A 23,617-nucleotide genomic window follows, 5' to 3' on the forward strand; every position below is an offset into this window, starting at 1 on the left:
CTCAAGCTTTATGGCCCTGTCCCAGAACCCTTTGCATCTTAAAGATACTGCTTGGAGTAAAGCAAGAAGGTTTTGCCAGCATCTATGATCAAATCAGTGTCCCAAAACATCTTACAAACAGGTCAATTTTAATAAGATGTGTCTGCAACACTGCCTGTGCACAAAAAAAGACAAAATATTCCCAAACAAAAATTGCTAATAAGGTAGTACCATTGTGCTTTTAATTAGAAGTGAGATATTAAACGAGTACATCATTTGAAAACCTTGGAAAAAGATGACAGCTGAAATTAATCCCTACAACTTAAATAAATTTTATTCTTAAGTATAAAAAATATGTTATTATATAACAGCAATAATCTCATTAACAGTTGGTAAAATAAAAAGGTTACATCTGCTTCAGTACAAGTAACTACATTCCTTATTTAGAAATACAATGTTAAAATTTCCTCTTTGAAGTCACAATTACGATGCAGCAACAGCATTCTTGGGTTGCTGTTGTCTGATGGGCAGCAGCAGTCATTTCTTCACAGTTCTTGCCTCTGAAACAAAGTATCTGTGATGTAATTACCATCTCTAAATCAATTTGTACCAAGATGTTACTTTTCAGTATTAAATTATCTTACAAATCCAAGAAAACTAACAGCATGTCTCAAGTCCACGGCTGCCTCCTCAAATTCTGACCCCCAGATTTATGTTACTAATGCATTTTTGTTCACTGTTCTTGTAACTGAAGTGCATTTGCTTTCTCAAAGATCACAACTTACAAATTTTCCAACACATATTAAGTTCCAGCAGAGAAATAGGAAAATGTTATGTGGAATCTTTTTGAGATGGAATCTTCATATGCAAATCCCTGTAAAAATTTTGTACAGTTTAAATAAGCACTGTCTTTTGAAATAACTCCTCTGCGTAAGGCTTAAGGTTTCATGTTGGATTGCATTGTTGTTAAGTTGCTAACAACTTAAGTTTCTATCAGTTCAGGAAGTGTCTGTAAAAACCCCATCAACAGTATCAAGGTATCAAGTATCAAGAGGAAAAAAGCCTATGATGTCCACCAACACAGAGCAAGAAAAATAGCAACATGGATGTAAGCTGTATATAGAAATAAATGCAGCCAAACACAGCGTGTTTGAGGTTGGGGGTTTTTTGTTAGAGCTTTAGCTTCTCCCTACCCCTCCTTTTACAAACAAGTGTATATGCTGAATCTAATTATTCAACAGTTCATTTATAGAAAAAAACAGGGGTTTTAGGTCTCTTTAGTATATGATACACATCAGCTATGCTTACATTAGCTGGTGCTGTAGCACAACCAGAGACTGTATCAGCCACTACTATTCACATCATATTATACTATGGTTTGTGTTAATTATAAATTAAAAAAGAGATTATGTTGGTTCTCTGTTTATCTATGCATGTTTAGGTAGGTGCTTATTCTTTACGAGGAATGCTATACATACTGTACAGAGACACTTGTAAGTAGCATATAAGCAGCTTACACCTAATGAACGAAAGATTATTGCAATCATCCCTAGTTTTTTTAATGCTATGCACAATTTTTCAAAAACATTGTAAAAAGCACTCTTTTAGAAAGTCAATCATTGTAAGCACTAATTTTTTCTTACTTCACTTACCATTTAAATACAATTTTACTTCTCATTTCAGAAGGAACTATGGTCACAAAAAATTAGTTTGCTATCAGTCCATTCTGCCTTTTTTTTTTTAATAAAGAAAATGACTTCCATTTCCCAGAAAAATGAAAAAGCAATTATTAATGTTCAGCAAGATATTTTCGGTTCCTTTATTTGGAATATTTACAACTTCTAAGGGTAGCAGAGTGCTGTATTGTTACAAAATCTTCACTGCAGATTGAAGCAGAGTAAGAACAAAGAATGATTCAAGTGAAAACTCTGTGACCTGGTTATTTTACAAGTCCCAAAGGGACAGAGGGGACCAGAACACAAATCAACCCTCCCAGCAGTTCCTTCCCTGAACTAATATATTTTCTGTAATAAGCAAGGAAGGTGGTGTATTAAGAAGAAAGAGAATGAGACACACTGTACCCCTCGACAAGGCATACACACTGCCTCTCCACCCCTTTTCCCTAGACAGATAAGGCAATTTAGTTTTTAGAACTAGGACAGACAATTTCTGTGGAAGACTGGTCAATCAGTCTGCAATATGTTACTAATGGAGGAAGTGTTTCCTTACACAGTGTTAATATACTCAGTTTTTAAACAAAGAAGGAACCATATCATATTCTAAGTGGAGCCAGAAGCCCTCTGCAATACATTTCATATTTTATACAGAATGCTTCCAAAATCCAGGGTTTTTTTATCTACTTCACTACAATGAAAAAAAATTTCATTTCCTTATCCCAGGTCTCTGAAGGAACATGGCTGGAGCAGGTCCATTTTCAAAGCCTTTCTTATATCATTCTTAGGCCCCTCCCTACCTGGTATTCCTTAGCCAAAACAAGACAATTTGTCTGGAAAGAAAGGGTCTAGTCAGCAATTGTACAAGGGCTAGCTAGGAAATTCTTTCCTTCAGAATCAACCCTTATGAAAAGTCAGGAATTGTTAATGATATGTGTGAAAGGTAGCAGCAGTCACTGTCCTGTTCTTGAGCATCATCAATAACCTAACAGAATTCAAGATGGAAGAGCTGACATTGCTTAAATTTGCAGTGAAAAAACCTTCATATTCAGCTGTGACAGAGCCAAGCCCTCATGATCTAGAACACAGATCAAACACCTTCGGTGTTCACACAGAAATAAGGCTTCTCTGGTATCTCACCCTAGGGAAAAGAAACATATAAAATGCAGCATAACCAAAGTGGCAGAGGCCACAGGTGTTCAGCTTAGAATCATACTTAGCTGAACTTATTTCTGCAGAAAGCCTGTTCATCTCAGATCACATTTGTACTCGTAGTGACTGATTTGTGCACCAAACCAAAGATTTGTATAATTCATGAAGTTAGCTGTCTTCTCGACTCTCTCCACACTCTCCCATTCACTATGCCAAAAAATTCTCACTTCTCGTTCCTACAAGCTTGCTAGATCTCAGTGCTCTTCTGATGCAGTAATTTTCACAAGACAGGTATCTAAGTCATAAGAAGCTCTCATCATACAGCGTACTTCTTTGTTTCATTTCAAGGAAGACCATGTCGTCCATAGCCAGAAAATTAGGTCCCTAAAGATAATTAGTAATCAAACTTCTCCACAGAAAGCAGAAAATTAAGAGTGTAACATTAAATCTGTAATTTTAAAATAATAAAACTAGTTTAACTTTAGGGGATTAAGATTCAGGAAACATCAGGATATAAAATACAATGATTCTGCGAGAAGTAATGATGCTTATGCAAAAGAGACACCGTATCATTTCTTCTAGGCAGTACAGCAATGGCATTAAAAATTGATAATTTATTGTGTATCCAAGGTATGTTTTACCTTTCCAAGAGCTTCTAGGCTGAATTGTTTTCTTTAATTATTTTTTTCTTCAGCTGATTTATTTCCTGATCTCTCTGGAGCAATTCAAACTCTTTTTTACGAAGTTCATCTTTAGAACGCTGGAGTTTCTTCTCTAAGCTCTCAATCTGAACAGAAAAGGCAATTAAATCAGAACCAATATTTTACCAAAGTCAGAGCAATTTTATAAAAAAATCAAACGTGCAAAACAAAGAAAACTCACTAATATTGTCAGTAGTGATATTGACTTTTGACTCCTCTGGAATTTTTTATTTTGTCTACATTTTCCTTTACTAAAAGAGAAGTTTGGGAGCTGTATCATAACAAGTGAAAAAATAGGTTTTCATTTCTGCACTGTTATAGCCTTGCAAAATTTATAGTTTTAATTGACAAAGTATTTTTACTGGTACATCATTTAGGTACTTCCTTCCCTCTCCCTACAATAAAAAAGACTTTTCATCTTCTAGATTAAATCTGGCCAGCTATTATGTCCCAGGACCAGACTTTCTCATAGAATTACCTGCCCTTTTTTAGTGAAACTGTATTTTTAATTAAGCAAGAATTACCTGTTTATTGCATTCCTTAATTTCCAACTCTGACTTCTCTAAATTGCACTGTAATTGAATTATTTGTTGCTCCATTTCTCCCTTATGTTCATGAACTGTCATATCCAATTGTGTAATCTAGAGGTAAAAAAGGAAGAAAAGGAAATACTTTATTTTGAACTAATATGAAGATTTTAAGAAGCAGTATTACAAACTATGCGAGCAAAGTGAATGAAATCAATCCTTTGTAGCCTCAAGACTATTCTCTCAGCAGTCAATACAATGCTACATCCTAGGTATTTCATTTAAATAGTGGCCAAACATAAAAAGAAAAGGGGAAAATTGGGAAAAAGTCCATAGCTGAGTATGTTAGGTCCTCATATACACAGAATGCAAGCCTAGTCCTCCTTTTCAAAGAAATATGATTAGTTTATTATACTAATCCACCCTGTTAGGAAGTGCCAAATTTTGCCAAAAAAAAAAAAAAATCAATTCATCAAATGCTTTGATGAATTCCTGGGGCACGTCACAGGGTACTGTGGCAAAAATGTATTTCAAGATTTGGCCTCCTTACAGTGCCAGTTCCTTAAACAGATTTATTCAAATCCCCACTCCTCCTTCTCTCTGAACCTCAAATATTCTTGAATACGAAGGCTGGTAACTCCTTCAGTAAGAGGCTTATAATAAGTGACAGAAGCAGAATTTTCCCATGATGGGCATCAAGTCCTGAAGCCAGACCAAAAGACTGAAAATATTTCAAATGAGCTACAGAAATTCATTCACAACAAAAATACCATTTCATATTTAGAGGCTGCTTTAATGTGAATCAAATATGCTCCAGTGCAAACAAGGAAAGGGATCTACCATCTCCAAGCACCCTTCAGCACAGATCTTCCTTCCTCGTAGCAAACATCAAGATGAGAACAGTTGTCCCATAACTTTATCACTAATGAAGAATCTTGGGACAGGTTATAACATCAGGCTTCTGATTTTCCTGGTACATAAGGCTTCAGCAACATACAACTGGTTTGAGGTTGACACTGTGGCTGTAGTAACCAGTACAGTTTGAGACAATACATCAAAGCAACCAAACCTAGCAGGCTTTTTATAAGTTATCTACTATATAACAAGAATAATTGTCAGTATCATGTTTAAAAATTATCTGACCTGAGCTACTCTTTGTTTCAGCTCCCAATTCCTTTCTTTCAGTGCTTGGTCCATGTGAAGGAGTTCTTGCTTTTTGTCTTCAATTTCACCCTTGCAATACCTGAAATTCTCATGTGTTTAGTTGCTTAATGCACATTCAGTTGCTTAGCTTCAAGTATCCAGCTTGAAAATCATGAGATCTATTACTTACTTAAAGCATATTACCTTAAATGTGAATTGATTGCAAGGAAACAAACCCAAGTAGAATAATTCTGTTAACTATAGTGCTGGTGGGGATTTCCTATTACTTTCATTATTCAAGTTATTTAATTGGCTATATCAGGATTCTTTAACAAAAAAAAGTATAATTAATTTGTGGTCAGAAAGGAAACTGGACAATTTGACTGTTCTTACGATTACTTAACAGCTTTAGGATTCAGAAAATAACTTCGGCAGATTTTAAAACAGAATTCCCCCAAAAGAATTCAGCACCACTTTTAGAAGTTAAAAATGAGCTGGGGATCTCAAGTATCAAGTTATCTTATAGCCACAAACCACCTAAAAACTATAGAGAGCTGCTAAGAACATTAAAAAACCCCATCCAAACTACTTGCTAGTCTCAAGGAATAGCTAACACAACTAAGTTTTCATGATGGTAGATACCAGCTTACTTGAGCTCAGTTATTAGATCCATGATAGCAATGTTCTTCTCCTCCAGAGAGGACTGTGCATTCTGTAATGCATCTTGCAATTCCTGAAGCTGTGTTAAAGTGATCTTTAATTCTCCACAGGCATTCTGTAATGCAGATTCCAGTTCTGACATTTTCTGTAAGGCTTCCCTGCGGCAAGTCTCAGTTTGAAGCAGCTTATCTTCTAAATCAATCACTATTTTACACACACACCACAAAAGAGAATGTTTAATCATCAGTACATCCAGGTCTTTATGAAACAGCACTACCTAGTAGTACTTGTGGTTGTAATAAATTTTCAGTATCACTATTTTTTAGGACAATCTAGAAAAACAGTGACTACAAAAAAAATTTTATGGTACCTAAGTATTTGCCAGTTTTATTCAGTTCATAATCAACAATTGACTTGAAACATAAGGATATATCTAAAAACATCTGGCCAAGGAGACAGTACAGAGACAATATAGTAACTGAATATGTAGTGCTAAGAAAAGTGCAAGCAGAATTGCCTGTATTTCTCTGGCTTAAAACAAGGGTACAATTAAACTAAATGGAAGAAGTTGGATTGGAAAGTTTGTTATTTCCATAGACTTGTGGGGTTTTCTGTTTGTTTCAAAGAGCTGCATTTTTGTGAATAGCATACGCTTTTATAAAATCTAAGTGTCTCATTTGACTATCACATTAAGAATCTGCATTACCAATTTACAAGGAAACTACTTATACATTTCACCTGGGGTAAAGATATATACCACAAAAGTGAGAATTTGCAAAAGTATGTTAAAAAATGTTTGTGATTTTTTTGGGTTGTGTGAATGTTGCTCATTTGGGTTTGGTTTTGTTTGGGCTTAAAAAGATTATCATTTTTTGACTCATGTACTTGATTATGAAACGGGGGGGAAGGAAAAATGTCTAACACATACAGAATAATTTAATGAAAGGAAGTCTGAGAAACAAAATAGCCAAATTACCCTCATTTGCCTTTTTACTGAGCTCTGATCTTGCTTCTTCCAAAGTGATATCCAACTGATTTATCTGCAGTGCCTTGTTTTCACCATCTCGTTTTAATTGCACTACTTCTTTTTCCAAGCCAGTAAGTTCATTCTTGCACTGATCCATCTCCAATTTAATCTGTCTAATAGAAGCAACCAGAACAAAATGAACCATGGAATAACAAGAGCAACACGCTCTAAGAGAAGTGTTTGTGAATAAAATAGAAATAAAAGTCATGTTAAGTAGGCTTTTCTTGTTATCAAAACTATACTGTAAGACTAGCAAGCTCCTGGAGAATGTACTGTCTACAATTACAAGCAAGTTGACATGCTTATGAATTGAACTGCTTTATGAAGTGCTATCTTAAGGCTAAATAGGTTGCCATGACATGCATTAATTCCATTGGAAAACTGTTCCAGAAACTCATGCCTCTGCTAGTCAGAAGTTTCCCTTCTGATTTGCAGTCAGTGCTCACAGAGAGACTGAAGTGTGCAAGCCCCCAGCTGAAGACCATTTCAGATAGCAGTCTTTCTGATCCATATGTCGTGTGCAGAATACACCTCTCACTTACACTAAACCTACCTGATTGTACAATTAAGTTCATCCACCTTCTGTCTGTTTAAATCTGCTTCTTGGGCAGCTAGGCGAAGTTTCTCCTCCACCTTTCTCAACTCATTTTCTGCACATGCTTTCTGCTTCTGAAGCTCTTTTTCCAAATTGAATACCTATTTGAAATGGCATTTAAAGAGTACTTTAAAATTATATACCAAAGAAATACACATCCTTGCCTTGCAACTCACATAGGGAGAGTTTTTACACAACAGACTTCTTTATAGTCTGTATGTAATTTAAGACTAAAACTCTGCACATTTGAAAGACTAATAGTTTCTAGCAAATATAACAAGATGCAACTTTCTGAATTTAAATGCACCTCTCCTTAACTGCAGCCTAGGGTTTGATTTTCCAAGTACCTAGCCACTCTAATGCTAGCTAGAATTTTTGATGGCTCAGAACCTGGCTTAAGATAAAACAAGCCCCTAAACTCTTTATTTTAGATACATCTAAAATAATAATTATCAACTAGTTAATATATAATTATCAAAGTTAGTTAGTTAGTTAATAATTATCAAATAGTTATCAAAGAAATATTCAGATTTTATAGGTATTATGAAAACATATATAAGGCATTTAATTTTCTCTCTATATGTAGACACTTCTCACCATACTGTACCTGTTTTTCAAGTTTAATTTGATTATCTTCCAAGTCCCCATTTCTAATAGTTTCTTCCTGTAACATTTGCTGATAATGATGCAAAGTTTGTTGGAGGAGAATATATTGTTCATTCATGTCCTGAATATTCTGACCTTTTATTTTTATTTCTTTCTGTAAATAATGAAGCTGAAAAGACATTTATTTTCCATTACAATAAAACATTTTTATTTGTACTTGCATCAGCTATTCTCTCTTCATGAGCACAGAATCACACTTGTGACTCAATGAAACTTTTGAGTCTGAATTCAGTTGCGTTACAGTTTCAAAAGTACGTACCAGACCTCTCATAATTCATCACTGAGTTGGGCTCAATAAAACAAGGAAAGTACTAACTTCTCAGCCCCAGGTTTTGATTCTTGCTTTCTAACTATAACTTGTCAGTATTTTAAAAACATACATAACCGATTTTTAGTTTCTAAATTACTGAACTACTTTTCTTTCTGCCAGTCTTCTTTATTTCTCAGAAAGTCCTTGTTTTCCCCTTGAGATTTTGTTCTCAGTCCTCCTCTTTGTTTCTTCCTGCCTATATGGCAATAGTCATTCCAATAAAAAAGGGAATTTTGAGTGCCTAACTTGTTTTATGTTGAATAGTCTGTTTTCTCAGTGGTGAATGCCAGGAGTAACTGTTCCACGGAACAAAAAAAAAAAAGAAAAAAAAGGGAAGTGTTCTTAAAAAAAAAAAATCAAAAATAAATGACTAACTGTTCACTCTGAAGAGAAGTAGTGACTGGAACTTATTTAGAAAAACATAAATAGTGGTCATAATTACAAAGCCTCGCTTGCTACACTTGATGTTTCACACAGCATCCAGTCCCTTCATATGCAGTATAAGAACAATAGAATTTAGGGCTTAGGAAGCAGCAGTAAATATCACAGGCTTATGTGTGACACAGACCACAAATTTCCATCAAGTTAAGCCTGTACAGGGTCTAGCAATCTCCACTTGACTAAAGCCTCTCTCAGCAGGTAGGCCAGCACTGACGTGATTAGCCTACTATATAATTAGTTCACCCACAAATAAAAATTCATTCTAATATTTAAAGTTAACTCTTTCTTGCTTTCATGTAGTAGTGGAAAGTATGATAAAACTCAGGTTCTTGAAGTAAACATTTTCTTATCCTCAGGACTTCTTCCTCATTAAGACAGTTGTAAAACAAATCAATTATGTGCACTTAAATTTAAATTGCAATAGTGCTCTCTCCATTTTTTCCAAGATAATGCTTTGTTCACATAATTCTGATTTTGCTAGTTCTTTCAACAATTCATTTATCTTAGTGCTTCTTTTCTCTTAACTTATCCAGTGTTTCTTAGTTATGATTTCTCCCTTTACTCTCACAAAATGTATAATCTTTTCCCAGCTTGCTTCCTATTCACAGTTCCTGTTGCAAATTTTGGCTGTTATTTCACAAACTTTTAGATTAAATCAATCATAACAAGTGTTCTCTGGAGTACAGAAGAGTTGTAAAACAACTGTTACCTCTTCAGACCTTTCTTTCAGCTGCTTTTCAAACATCTCCTTATTTTCTTGTGACTGACTCAAATACAGTGCAACTTCTTCCTTACATAGATTTAGTGCTGACTCAAGTTGTCGTACCTAGGTGAATGCAATAGATTATTTAAAATTGCATGGCATGGTTTGTACTAACTAGTCTAAAAATTGTATTAGAAGGCATCTTTGTGTAAAACATCAGAAAAGCTACATTTTTATCGTAGGAGTATAAAACAGTCATGGAAGATTATAGTAAACTTTAAAACTGAAATAGTCTTCAAAAATTAAAAGTATTTGTGAAATTCAAAATTACAATACTTCAGATTGTGTTTAGATCAGGTGAGACAATCAGTTATGAGAAGATATGCCAGCATTTGTCAGTAGCTAGAATTTAAAAGCAAACAGATGGTCAATACCAAAAATGAATCCATCATGTTTTATTACATATAGAACTGCATAAATAAATTTGGAATTATCATCATAGGTGAGCTGACACACGTTTTTGAAAAAAAACACTCAGATCTTAATAGAATCCTTCTCAAGAAGTTACCAAGCAGCATGATTTCCCTTTCTGCACTGGGAGACAGTGCCTGAGTTTCAGCAAATGGGAAAGGAAGACCTTTGAGCAGTGTCACCACTGCTAATCTATTTTACACTTTTAATGTTCATTCGGGTTTGAGTAATCTCTAAAAAATACCTTATAACCTTGAACTGATAAAAATTATAACAAACAAACCCCCAGAGATCTTAAGGCACAGTAATTAAGCTTTCTTAACTGTTTAGTTTCAGTGCTAGGATTTCTCATCAATGAGAATTGTGCTGAATTTAGCTGCAGCATGACTAATGCTTTCAATTTTGCAATCAGACTGCCAGTTTTCTAAACCATACTGGACTGTATATCTCTGTCCCCAGCTAATCCAAGAGCTTTTTGAAGAGAAATTACAATGTGTCCTAATTTTAAATCTCTGGAAAACATCCCAAATACTATAAAACCACATGGATAGAAAATTGGTCCAACATAAGCTCAGAAAGTGCATGAAAACAGCAAAGTCCCCAGTATCTTCTCCTACTGATATCCTGAAGATTTAATACTTTGAAACCTGACTGGGGTAAATCCCCACACAGCACTGGTTTATTAAAATCCCGTTGCAAGTGCTGCACGGAAAATATTTATCAGGTAAACACTAGGAAGAGGTATAGATGGCTAAAAACATGACCAATATTATAGTATCATATATATCTAAAATATATGCCATATATAGACCAAAAGCATATATAACATTAGCTCTGTGAGACAGTGTTGGACTTTAGGAGTACAATAAGCACAACTTTGCCCTATTTGTAACTATAATAATTGCATAAAGCAATTATCCATTGCATAAGCTCTTACTGTAGGTTTCATCATGCTTCTTTTAATTAAAAAAAAGAAAACAAATCAAAATGAAACAACAGATAAAAAAGAAATACTTCAGATAAATGACTTCTGGAATATTTACTGAGACAGTTTTTCTGTAGAAGATAGAAGGAAATACACCACTACTGCAAACCTTGAAACTATTACTTGAAAATTACAAAGAGCTTACTAACTTTGATTTTTTCTTCTGTTAACTGACTTTCCAGCACCTTCAAGCCTTGATCTTTCTTGACATTTTGATTTTCCATTTCCTGTTTTTACAGATATTTTTATTCAAGAGAACAAAATATATTACATTAATATAATAACAGTAATTTAATAAAAACTTATATTCAGAATCAGGAAAAACCTGCAGATCAGTGTATTTAAAATACATGTTCTTGTATAATGTATTTGTGTACATGATACTCTGAAGTGAATTTGGTTGCTGATAGATGTCTCTTCATATTCTTCAGCAGCAGGCATTGTTAAAAGGAATAAAACATTATCGTACTAGAACATTCTTGGTTTTTCACCTAGTGCAGGATTGATGCAATCATTCTTTATCCAGATCTCTTTCCTTTCATTAGAGAGAAAAGCCCAAGGGGCAATCCAGAGGCATAAAGACAGAAAATACTGAAAGGTCATTAAAATTTGTACAATATATAGCAGTAGTAGCAGTAACTGGTGACTACACTAGATTCAGTCAATTACTCAAACAAGAATTAAGAAGCTAAAACATAAACATCTTTCATTTTCCCCAATTTTCCCATGTATTTAAGGATATGCTTTTCATTATTTTTAGTCACTTGTTTGATTTTCATTTAAAGAAAGTCAAGAGCCAACCTTACCTCTCTGCTTCCTATTAACAGCCCATCCAATGACTCAATGTGATGCTGTTTATGTATAACCTCTTGTTGTAAAACAGATATTATTTTCTCTTGTTCAATGAATTCTTGATGTTTCTTCCCCAGCTGTGTCCGAAGCTGTCCGTAAGTAAATCATAATTTATTGTTTTAATAAGAATTTGTGCATCTAAATATGTCATTCAGTTCTATTCACCCATCATCTTTATAATGAAAATTAAATACATTCCTGCCATTGGCAGTATTGCACAGTCTTAAAACTATCAAGAAATCCCAAGCACTTAATATTTCAAATGAAGGAGAATGAAGGCAGACAGAGTGTAATTGTCTGTCACCAGCCAAGACAATAAGACATGCATACATTCCTTAGTAAAAGATGAGAAGTTTCTTGAACAGCTAGGAATAATCACAGTTATATTTCTAATCACATGGAGAAACAGACTTCTTCTCTAGAGACTGAAAAACCTACCAACAATTCTCCCTGAATGCAGATGCTCATATGACTCAGACTGGCCGAGGTTCAGCCAACAAGAGAACATTTTTAGAAGCTGTCGTGCTTTAAACCCATTCACTAGGCACTAAAGCTATACTTTTTTTTTTTTTTTTTGGGTGTTTGGAGCAAAGAGCAACAGTACTTTTCCTAACTCCTTATCTCCTTATTTCTCTTCAGCTGAGCAGGATATGAATATTCCAGAGGGAAAGTTGTATAGCTAGTTAGATGGAAAATGTACTAAAATCAGGGAATGTAGGGAGAAGAAGGAGCTTCTTAACATAACTTTTTAAATGGATGTGCCTCGAAATTACAAGACAAATAAACATAGGAAAAAGTTACCAAGTATAACACTCATACATAGTACCACATGATAAAGGTCTTACTAAGTCAATCTGTTTCTCCAATTCTTTGTGCTGCTCAAAGTGAACCAACTTTTCATTTTCAAAAGCAGAAGTTATTTTCTCATGTTCTTCACTGATAGTGGTTTCCAGCTCATGAATGCGTCTGTTTTTACCCTGGGAAGCAGCAACAATAAAAGGACTTAATAAAAACATTTAGCTGTGATATTAAGCGGTGTTTTATTTGATCATCTAGTTTATAGATTTCATAAAGGAACAACAAAGAAAATACTAAAGTTACACAGAGCATGTGTCATCTCAGAGGATGTCACAGCTGTAATAGAAGTATAGAATGTCAGTAAATCCGGCCTCTACAGAGACAAGGTGTCTGTCAAGATGGACTATGGCACAGATAACAACTTCTGACAAAAAGAAATTCAGTGTTCATATGAATAGATGGAATCTTTAAAACACCATTTGGAAGACTTTTTTATTTACAAATCTACATGTATGTCGCTGAAACCAAAGGCAATTTTACAGGGCCAGATCTTCATTGCACGTGTGACCACAAGGAAAAGGCAGCATGTTCATTAATAACTTACCACATTCAAAGGCAGGGAATAAAAGATGTTTTATTTCAAACAAGATTCAGTTTTTAAAACCTGTGTTCCCTAAAATCTGCATTGATTATTTAGCAGATCTGAAAGTCTACACATTTTGAATACAGGGAATACTACTGTTAAGTTAAACTTTTATGTCTTGTTACAGAAATGTAGTTTCTCACTGAGAACATTTTACCGTGAGTTCCTGTTCCAACTCAGCATTTCTTTCTGCAGCACTGGAATAAGCAATAGTCTTTTCTTCCAACTGTTTCTCAAGTGCAGAAAGTTGAGAAGATTTCTTTCTTATCTGAAATTAAATATGGCACAAAACAGCATGTAGACAACTGCTTCAGGTTTATTCAAATATTTGTATACAATTTCTTATCACCGATTCCAATTTAGCTACTACTATAATATTTTTAATAAATTGTTTGGTTGATTTTGTTGATCTATCATCTTTTATTACTTACAGAGAAAGATTCAGGACAGTTTACCTACAATTTATCCAATTAATTATCAGTGAAATAGCTATTACATATTTATAACATTTACATTCATTATTAGGAAATACTGCAAATCCCATTAGCTGAACTCTATAAACCCATTAGCACCAGAATGGAAACATTAGCAATTTAACTTATTCACCCTGAGAAAAGCAGAAGCTTAAATTTTTTCTTTTGTGTCTCTCTGGTAATGGAGTTCATCTCTGGCAACTACACTAGCATTTAATTAGGAAAAATACAATTCCTTCAACATCTACTTCCTAAGATTACCCGTTAATTCAACCACACCAAACCAACAAGACTGTGCACATTTTCCACATAACAAATCAAACTAGTAGCAGAAAAGCCTACCTACTACACCAGCTTTAAAACAGTATTTCTGAGAATTAAAAAATCAAGGCTGCTATCTAAGTCCTTCTGCTTGCTGAAAAGTTTAGTTTAAAATTTTCTCAAATTAATCAGATTTTTAAAATTATTATAGCAATTGCAGTTTTTCCATAACTATTGTCTTCACTAGCTTTGATTACTGAACTAAAGAAAAAGTGGCATATTCTTTTCAGTGTCATTAAAAACTTACTTCTCTCTCTAAGCTACTAGTTTTTGAAGCCTTCTTCAATAGGTCTTCCTGTATGATTTGAAACTGACTGGTTCTTTGAGCCATGCTGGTCTTCAAAGCAGAATTCTCATCATCTGCTTTTGTCAGTTTAGTGCGTAACTCTTTTATCTCTTTCTGGAATTTTTGCCTCAGCTTTTCAAATTGTTTGCTTATAAGTTCCAACTGTTGACATTTTCTCCTCTCTCAAAGTAGAAAAAAAAAATTAAAAATTAATTTATAAAAGAACATGCAAACCCATAATGTAACTGAAAGCAGAGACTCATGAAAACAAACAACAAAAACCCCAACAATACTCCAAGAAACAAACAAACAAACAAACCAAAGACAGCATCGTCATGTAGGTGCCCTGACATAATTTCATGGAGCAGTCCTAACAGCAATGACAGAAGCAATCACAGAAACACTGTGACAGCAGGATACAAAGAGTCAATAAAAATATGGAGACCTTAGCACAACCTGCATAAAGAAAAAAATACATGGTTCCATTTCAACACAACTCCTAACTTGGCTATTGCTGAATGAGCAACTTAAGTAGCAAAAGAAAGGAATATGTTGTGTCTGGAGAACATGACAGTTTCCAAGGCAGCAAAATGCTCCCGGTTCAACCAAACCATACCTGTTAGCTCAGAGGTACGTTTCAAAACAGCTATAAAACTAACTTGAATCCCTCCAGAACATTTCTGTTCTGTGGATTAATTGGACAGAACTGCACAGCTATTTCAGCAAGCTTACCTCCTGGATTTCTGATCAATTTGACAGGCTCCATTTCCAGGTGGCACAACCTGCTGTTTTCTTGTCGTTCATTACGATTACAAAGATGCTCAGCTTCAGTACAGATGGTTAAGTTTGCACAAGGCTTTTGACTTTCTGCTTCTTTCATTGCCAGTTTAATGCTATTATAAAAGAGGAGACAACTATTAAACATTCTTTCTACACGTTAGTTCTAATACCGCCTTATTAACTGCCTATTCTTGCCATAGTTCAGTAACCAGAAAGTTATACCTTAGGTCTGCAATCAAAGGTTTACTTGATTCACCACAAGATTCAGAGGTAGCTTCTTTTGTTGAAGAACTCCATAACTGGTGTTTGAAATGGTGCCATTTAAACTATAAGTTAACAGAAAACAAAGATCAATGAAAAATCAACTTTTTATTGCTTCACAGCCTCCTTAATTCATGTGTTATATGGCATATAACTTTTAAGACAGTATATAACTTTTAAGACATATGCCAGGATGTTAGAAGTTTGGATAAGTCGATCCTTAAAATTATTCAAAACATAATACACTGTTAAGACTGTGTTAGTTACTCTACCTCTTCAGATGTACTTAAAGACAGCTGAGAAATAATGGTTTCTAATATGTTGAGCTCTTCCCTTGAATCCTCAATTTCTTGACAACATAATTTCAAGTGGTTATGTTGCCGTGCAGTAAGTGCTCTCAGCTCTTCATTTTCACTTATTAGAGCACTTTTCTCTTTAAGTACTATTTCTTTTTCAGAAAGTTCACTCTCAAGCTTGATGATCTTCTGATCAGACTGACTCAGCATTGATGTCATTTCAGTGTTCTTTGCCTCTAGAGTTTTAATTTCTTCTTTTGTGTTGTGATTCTCTTCCTTTAATTGCCTAAAAAGACATTAAAAAGATACAGCTCAACATAGAGGATTTTCATTATTAGAAGCAGAGAATTATTAAGGAGACTCAAGCTAATGCAAGGGTGCTCATACACTGCCCATTCCTGCCAAAATGGCCTAAAGAACAACAGTTAAGACAGGAATGTGAGCGTGGACAACGCATGTAAATTTGAATACCCCCAAAATATCTGTGCAGGTATTTGTCCAAACCTAACAATTCTAAAGACAACCAGCTGATGGTTGTCTTCCCTCATTAAAGCAATGAGGGAATTACCAAAGAACTCCTGAAAAAAAGGGGGGTTCAGCTTGAAATGAAACATACAAGCATAACAACGTGTTAACAGTGGGAGTTGGGACAGAGAGCAGTCAAAACCAAGTTTGACTGTTCCATAAGCTGCAGTCAGCATCACAACCTCCACTGAGGCCTGAGTGCGGCCTCCCCATCAGATGCCAAGAGTATCCTTCATTCTAGCTGGGACTGCCAACATGATATGCAAGAGGCAGGGACCCACAGCTGGCAGTGCAAGGGGACTCCCTGGGTGCTGCTCACTGGCAGGTGCATGAGCACCCCACGGGCAGAGCACAGCTACAGAGCAAACCAGAGCAGCCACAGAGCCGTCAGGAGCAGCCAGCGACCCAGGGAATCTGTGTCCCAGAAGGCTTGGTGGGGAGCTTCTTACTGGGAATGAGTGGCAGCAGGTGGGATTAAAGTGTTTAAAAATTAGTTACAGAAAATAGGTAGAAATGTATTGGTTTGAACTACATGAATTGAGTAGCATATTCACAGTGACATCTGCAACATGCAATTTCTTCTATAATAACTGTGTAAAGAATTTTTAAAAGCCTTTGTGTTACCTTAGTTGCTCCTCTAGGATGTCTAGATCCTTTCTGTAGCTGATACACTTTTCATTCAACTCCTCTTTTTCTTTTTCACAATTAATTAAACGTTTTCCCAATACCTCGTCTTCAGCTTTAGCCTTAAAAAGCAATTTTTTTTCATCACTGTACAGCAATAAACTAAGCTTCCATGGTCAAGAGGCTATTTTTAAAAGAATTATTATAAACGCTATGCTCTTGCTGGTAAGTTAGTAGATAACACTATTGCTCACTATTGTGAAGAGTAGAGAGGCAAAGAAATTTTTCTGTCATTTAGGAAAAAATTAACTGAGTATTTTAGGGCATATTTATCGCTAACCCGGGCTCCGCGGCTTCTGTGGCAGAGCGCGAGGTGCTGCGCTGTTCCGAGAGCGTCTCGTTAGCACAGCCGCTCGGCAGGATCAGCCACACACTCGCACACGCGTGCACACACAAACGCACGGGCAGCTTCAGCAATACGGTCGATGGCAAAGAGGCGGGAAGGGTCTCTGCACTGAATTCCATGAACAGAGGTTTATTGCATTCACACCGTGAAGGAGTCAAGAAGCGAAGACAAGAAACAATGGAGGGTCCAGGTTTAAGTACCGGAGCGAGCCGAGCACCAGGGACCAATGATCTGGGGGCACGGGGGCAGTACACAGGCAGGACTGGGGAATGGGGACCCATGGGGAAACTCTGGGGGAGTGGCGAGGGGCAAAGGCCAATGGGGGGAACCAATGGGGAGAACTTTTTGGGACATGAAACATATAAGGTAGCAAGGGGGTGGAGGGGCCACGGGTCAACCAGGGAAGCAGAACAATGCATCCTGGGAGAAGCCTTTCTGGTCACCCTAACCTGAGGAGGTTCTTTTGGTACCAGGAACTTGTCCCACCAGTGGACTCTCTTTGTCCCTTGCAACGTAGCCTCACCAGCCACCACAAATATTTGTGGTTGGCAACCCTGTTCCACAAGGAAAGAAGTCTAATAAAAAAAAATTCTCTGTAAGAGCTAACTGTATTTTCTCCTCCCACAAGGCAGTAAGGATTGACAATTTTGATCATTGGAACTTTGGGAGAAGAATTCCTTTTCATCTTAGCTCTTCTTCAGCACATGGTTTATTGAACAGCTTATACATATGGAGAAAAATAATTCTTTTAAAAGGATCTTGTATTTCTAAAATGTAAAATTCCCAGCTGGCAAGCAGGAGACAGAAGAAACAGCAGCAGTATTAGGATACTCCAAAGATGCAAACTCCAAAGATCCAGACCATGCAAAGACAGTGTAAAATTATATAACAATTTATCACCATAAACAGTTGCTTACCCTGTCCCACCTCTTGACTCACTGATGAACTTGTTGCTATTAGCTGCCTGGCCTATTGGAATGAAATTCTTAATACCATGGCAAATACAAGTGAAGAAAAAACTCTCACCTTTTCTAATTTTTCAGTTAGTTCTGCTTTATACTTTGTGAAAGCTCTTGTCAGCTCCTCCACATTTAACAAAGCTTCATTTCTCTGCTGTTGTGCTCTAACAAGCAAAAGATGCAAACCAATTTTAAAACCTACAAACTCCAGCTATTAATGTAACTATCTTCTCCAGTTACTAAAAACAACTACTACAGTAATTAATCCAGGTACTTCCTTTCTTCTTCCAACTTTCCAAGCCCCAGATATCACATGAAAATGTCTTCCAAGAAACAACCCAGACTCCCACCTTTTTGCCTCTATCATTCCACGCCACTGCCTCTTCCCCTATCATTACTCATTACGGAAGAAGCTGGCAGAGTAACCTCAGGACAGCTCAGGTATGCAGTCTGTTCAGGACAGCCAACACAGGCACACAAGAATTGCTGCTGCTCCATAACATTTCTCTCTTCCACTAAGGGAGTTGTGGGGATAGGGCAGTGCCTCATCAAAGTACAACCAACCCTCAGATCGGTGTCTCTCACCACCACTGCCCATTTGAAGATGGCAAAAGTATTCAGAGAATGGGATAAAAGCATTTCAGAACAAAAAACCAGCATTAGTCTAAAGCACTTCAGTTTACCTGGATAAAGAATAGTAAGTTGTTGGAATTAATGATTAAAAGTAAACCATAATAATTATTAATACTAACCATAACGTCATATGTTGCCTGTAACACCTGGCAGAAGCTCAGCTTTTCTGAAGTACCAAAATATTTACATTTGCAACTAGTAACTAAGTACAGCTAGTTTCCCACATGCTCTGAATGAACAGCAATCATAAAGCAAAACATTTATTCAACCAGTAGTGCAAGCCTTATAGTATTTCAGGTTTTCTTGCCCTAAGAAGGTTAGAAGTAATTTCATGGGTAGAGGCACAAGTTAAACAGAGTTTGCATTTAAATGGTTCAAGAAATGCTTTCCCAAGCCATTAATTCAGTTAATTTTTGCCCCAGGTAATGCAGTTAAATTAATAGGGCAGGTAGGGATCCTTTTATTTATTCCACTCCTTTAAAATCACATTTTGGAGGTGATAAGAGTGTTTATAGCAACTTCCAATAGTCAAATTCCCTAGCCTTCCCAGTGGTGATGGAACCACTAGGCCAAAGGAGGCAATAGGAGAGGGAAATGGGGATTGAGATGGAATTACAGCACCCTTTTCAACAGTACCATATGGACAGGTAAGATTAAGGATAACATAAAAATGCTCTCTTGATTGAGTTGTGCTTTTATCACTTTCCTCACACCAAGGAATATTGCTGAATACCAAGTACTGAGCATACACTGCAGGTTCTTGCAAGACAAAGACAAAAATAATTCAGGAAAAATATATTCTGGACACTGAAGCTTTCCACTGTAATACATCCATTCTGAAGAAAAAAAAATAACAGCTGATAAACTGGTTACTACTTTGTGCTATCAGCCTGCAACTACCAGCTAATTTCAAGATTTTAAATGTGTCTATTTAAATAATCATTACCTTCCCACAGAATTTCCCCTTTTTTTAAAAATAACATCCTTAAAACAGAAAAGCAATTTGATTCCACAAAGCAAACAATAGAAATAAACACTTATGCTCTACTATTCTAGGCTTCATTTAATAAAATTAGTTAGTTACCTCTTTCCTTGCTTGCTTTGTTCAATTAACTCCATTTTCAGATTTTTATAGCCCTTTTGATATCTTTGCAACATGTGTTCTCTTTCCGTTGCTGTTTTCTGATTTTGATCTAGTCTATCTTCTGCATCTCTAGCAAATAAACAAAGCATAATAAAAAAATAAGAACGTTTTGTAAAGAAAATAGATTTCTGTTGTTCTTTTCTACACATGATGTTCAGGAAGTGCTAGACAAATATGCTGTAACTCTCAAAACTAGACTAGGAACACTCGTAGTCTCCAGACTCCCCAGGAATATGTCTGCAGTCTGGAGTGGTGTCTAAGACTTGTCAATAGGCACCAGGTGTCACAACTGCCAAGGATCCAGAGAGCTGTCTTTGTGTCATGAGCTCTGATCATAGAAATCATATTTACTCTGCCAAGAGGTGTGACTGGGAAAGAACACTAAAATACAAATTTAACATAAGTATTTATACTTTTTTTTTGAAGACAGACTACTGAGATATTTATTGAATATTACATAACATGAGGTTGTATGGCAAGTTGACAACCAGGTATGTCTTCCTGACACCTCTGAACAGTGTTTACATCAGCTTTATTTGGCCATTTGCCTTGATTGATGTATTACTGAAGAAAGAATCCTTTATATTACAAAGAACACGGTCATGTTTAGAAATACATATGCTTGTTACATGAGAATATATGTGGTCATGTAGCAAACAATCACTCTGTCCAGTTGCAAGGGCATATCCATATTCGGCACACACTATAAACTGGTTTCTTTTACCAGTCTTTATTATTTTTTCTCAGTTTCTTGAAGTACATTCAGCACAAGCTAAACCACCTCCCTCCTCCTATAAATGGCTCTGAAGTTGAAGACCCAGATTACATGACCCACACAGTACCAGTCATCCCTAAAAAGAGATTGGACTAGCAGTGATGCAACAATAAAATAATGGTTTTAAAGTACACTTATTACTTCAGAATTTTATCTTGAGCTGAAACTTCTGCTTCCAGATTTACAATCTGTTCCTTCAACTTCGGAATGCTGACTAAATGTGTACCTAAAGCGGCCTCAAGATATGAAATCTGAAATACAAACATATTTGGAGTTACATTAACATTTGCATATATACAGGTGAGAAACATAAGAACAATCTGCTTACTGAATGACAGCGCTCTTAACCTTACTGTAAATTATGTTTGTTCATAAAGTCCAATTTTCTGCTCGTTTAACATTCCTTCCAGTTCCAGTGTGACATGATGTCTAGCAAAATTATTTCTTTATAGGTTGATCTTGTCTCTTGCTTTGCCCCAAAAGTTTATATTCAAATATTTCTTCTTTCAGTGCCAGGCAGTCAAACATTTTGTTTATCTATTTATTTGTACTGTTTTGGAGATAACATTTCTCAAACGAAATGCACTAAGCATAGCTATATAATATTATATATAAACCAAATAAAAGAACATAGTTGTCCTGAAATAAACCTGTACAGACAAGTGTACACTAAATCAGTAATGATTTATTAGATACAATATTCCCTTCTAACTCACCTTCACTTTTTTCAAAATAGCAATATTAATCCAACCTGAGAGATCAACTATTTTCGTTTCCTAGACAAATGACTACTGTGCCATTATTGTTCCCATTAATGTCTATGTAGCTCAGACACATGAATGTACAGTACTAAATACACTACTGAACTATTTTCTTTCATAGTGTATTTTTTATTTTGTGGCTTACTGTCTTTAGACTAAACTTTGGAACATAAACAGATGGAATTCATAATTAATATAGTTGTTTTGCCCACGGAGAAATAGATTCCAAAGTATTCAGTGCAAGGTTAATACTGAATATTAAATATATACTAAATATTACATATTACACAGATTAAGATAAGACAAAACCCAACATATTCTGCTTGGAATTATAAACTCAAAAATCATGGTCACTGGGTGTCTTGGGGTTTGTGTTTCTCTTTGATGAATACACTAAAGATACATACTTTTGCTTTTGACTGCATCAATTCAAAGTTCATTGTTTCCACTCTGTTCTTTAGGCAGTGGTTCTGAGAAGTCAAAGATGCATTTTGCTCATGAAGGGCATCCAACTTCTCCTGAAGATGTTCATTTTCTTCCACAGTTTTATCCAAAGTTGTGGATACTGAGTAAGACTAGACATAAAAATACATTTGAGTAAGACTAGACATAAAAATATGTCATAGAATCATAAATAGTTTGGGTTGAAAGGGAAATTTAAAGGTCATTTATTCCAACCACCTTGCAATGAGCAAGGACAACCTGAACTAGATCAACTTGCTCAGAGCCCTGTCCAACCTGACCTTGAATGTTTCTAGGGATGGAGGATCTACTACGGCTCTGGGCAACCTGTTCCTGTGTTGCGCCACCCTCATAAGTAAAACACTTATTACATCTTGTTACAGCTAATCTAAATCAGTTTAAAATCATTACCCCTTGTCCTACAGCAACAGGACCTGCCCCCATCTTTCTCACAAGCCTCAAGTACTGAAAGGTGGGAGCAGAAACTTAGCAGAAGAAATGTACTCAAATGATACTATGCTTAAGAGGACTCACTTGGTATCATTGTCCGATGCTACAGTGTATCTACTCCAAGCCCAGCAGCCAAAAAATGTTCAAAAACATAGCAAAGAATAGAAAGCCAAAGTTCTAAAAAGAAGTAATGAAGAGAAATATTTACTTTGGATTTTCTTTGAAAATCCTGGTGAGATGCTCTACCAGAATTCTTCTTACAGCTGGAAAAGCCTTGACAGTTGTAATTCAGCTGTTCAAAGTCCTCCAGACGGGAGTCTATCACCTCATCGAAGCAGTGTCTGTAATGTTCACTTGTACTAGTGTTTGAAGGGAGAGCAAAAAGTCACTACTCCGTTTTTCTTTTTTAGGTTGCTCATAAAGACTAGTCAAATGAAAAGCACAAAAGGAGCTAATTGCAGTAATCTGTCACACAGAATAAGGCAGATTCACACTACAAGAGACAGAAGGCTCTCACTCCCAGACACGCTCATACCTGGAAAGCTCTTTCTCTACAGTTTGTAGGTTTTTTTCAGTTCTCCTCAGCTGATTCTGTAACGACTGTACATTTGCGAGCAGCTCTTCGTCAGCACCACTTTTAGAGCAAGTCCACATACTACATTCCATTGGTAACATGCATAAGGCTAAAGTAATATTTAATATTAAAACACTGTTAAATGTGCATAAAGACTATTTGCAAAGATTAAAAAAAGGAAAGGAGAAAAAAATACAATAAAGAGAATACTGAATTTCCAAATGTAGACGTACATTTCACACACTAGTCTTTCCCATGTTCACTAGATAAAAATAACAAATTGTCTCTTTTGTGAGGAGTTCTATATGCATTCACGAAGTACAAAAAGCTTCATGACTTGCCATATATGAAAACCGGGAAAACTTGCTATATATTATTTGCCAAAAATCTGTCACGCAGCGCATCCCAGAGATCTGGCAGTCCCGTGCACCTGGCGGGGAGCCCGAGAAGCGAACGGCGCACACGCGAACGCGCAAAACTTGCCTCGCTGCCCGTGACCAGCGCAACGAGAGACGAAAGCGAACCGGGCCCGGGCGGACGGGCAGCACCAGCGCCAGGGGC

At 36.1% G+C, this 23,617-nt stretch overlaps 1 protein-coding gene across 6 annotated transcripts; it reads right to left on the reverse strand.

The window, feature by feature from the left end:
* Positions 1-199: 199 nt before the first annotated feature.
* CCDC18 (coiled-coil domain containing 18) lies at positions 200-23,611 on the reverse strand. Of its 6 annotated transcripts, none has more exons than XM_008630492.2 (25): positions 23,540-23,611; positions 23,018-23,165; positions 22,691-22,841; positions 21,978-22,145; positions 20,951-21,060; positions 19,975-20,103; positions 18,325-18,421; positions 16,893-17,014; positions 15,720-16,029; positions 15,409-15,512; positions 15,139-15,299; positions 14,368-14,588; positions 13,484-13,594; positions 12,731-12,862; positions 11,840-11,974; positions 11,183-11,260; positions 9,584-9,700; positions 8,065-8,232; positions 7,416-7,558; positions 6,812-6,975; positions 5,826-6,039; positions 5,176-5,275; positions 4,030-4,146; positions 3,446-3,591; positions 200-539 (listed from the first exon to the last, which is right to left on the reverse strand). In XM_008630492.2, the coding sequence occupies exons 2-24, from the start codon at positions 23,155-23,157 to the stop codon at positions 3,460-3,462; spliced, it is 3,324 nt and encodes a 1,107-aa protein (XP_008628714.2). In that variant the 5' UTR covers positions 23,158-23,165; positions 23,540-23,611; the 3' UTR covers positions 200-539; positions 3,446-3,459. The 6 variants fall into 6 exon arrangements, 5 of the variants coding, with proteins under 5 accessions (XP_008628714.2, XP_017585386.1, XP_017585387.1 ...); XM_017729897.1 differs by lacking the exon at positions 23,540-23,611 and adding an exon at positions 23,290-23,529; XM_017729898.1 differs by lacking the exon at positions 11,183-11,260.
* Between the last annotated feature and the right edge of the window lie 6 nt (positions 23,612-23,617).

This window comes from Corvus brachyrhynchos, unplaced genomic scaffold (genome assembly GCF_000691975.1).
Source record: "Corvus brachyrhynchos isolate BGI_N302 unplaced genomic scaffold, ASM69197v1 scaffold101, whole genome shotgun sequence".
Classification (NCBI taxonomy): domain Eukaryota; kingdom Metazoa; phylum Chordata; class Aves; order Passeriformes; family Corvidae; genus Corvus; species Corvus brachyrhynchos.

Excerpts from the sequence above, each read along its gene's own strand:
- CCDC18 (XM_008630492.2), bottom strand. The coding sequence starts at position 23,157 with ATGTTACCAATGGAATGTAGTATGTGGACTTGCTCTAAAAGTGGTGCT. Across the intron at positions 15,513-15,719 it reads CTTTAAGTACATCTGAAGAG|TTTAAATGGCACCATTTCAA; the intron begins GTAGAGTAACTA and ends GTTAACTTATAG. Across the intron at positions 12,863-13,483 it reads AGTTGGAACAGGAACTCACG|GGTAAAAACAGACGCATTCA; the intron begins GTAAAATGTTCT and ends GCTGCTTCCCAG.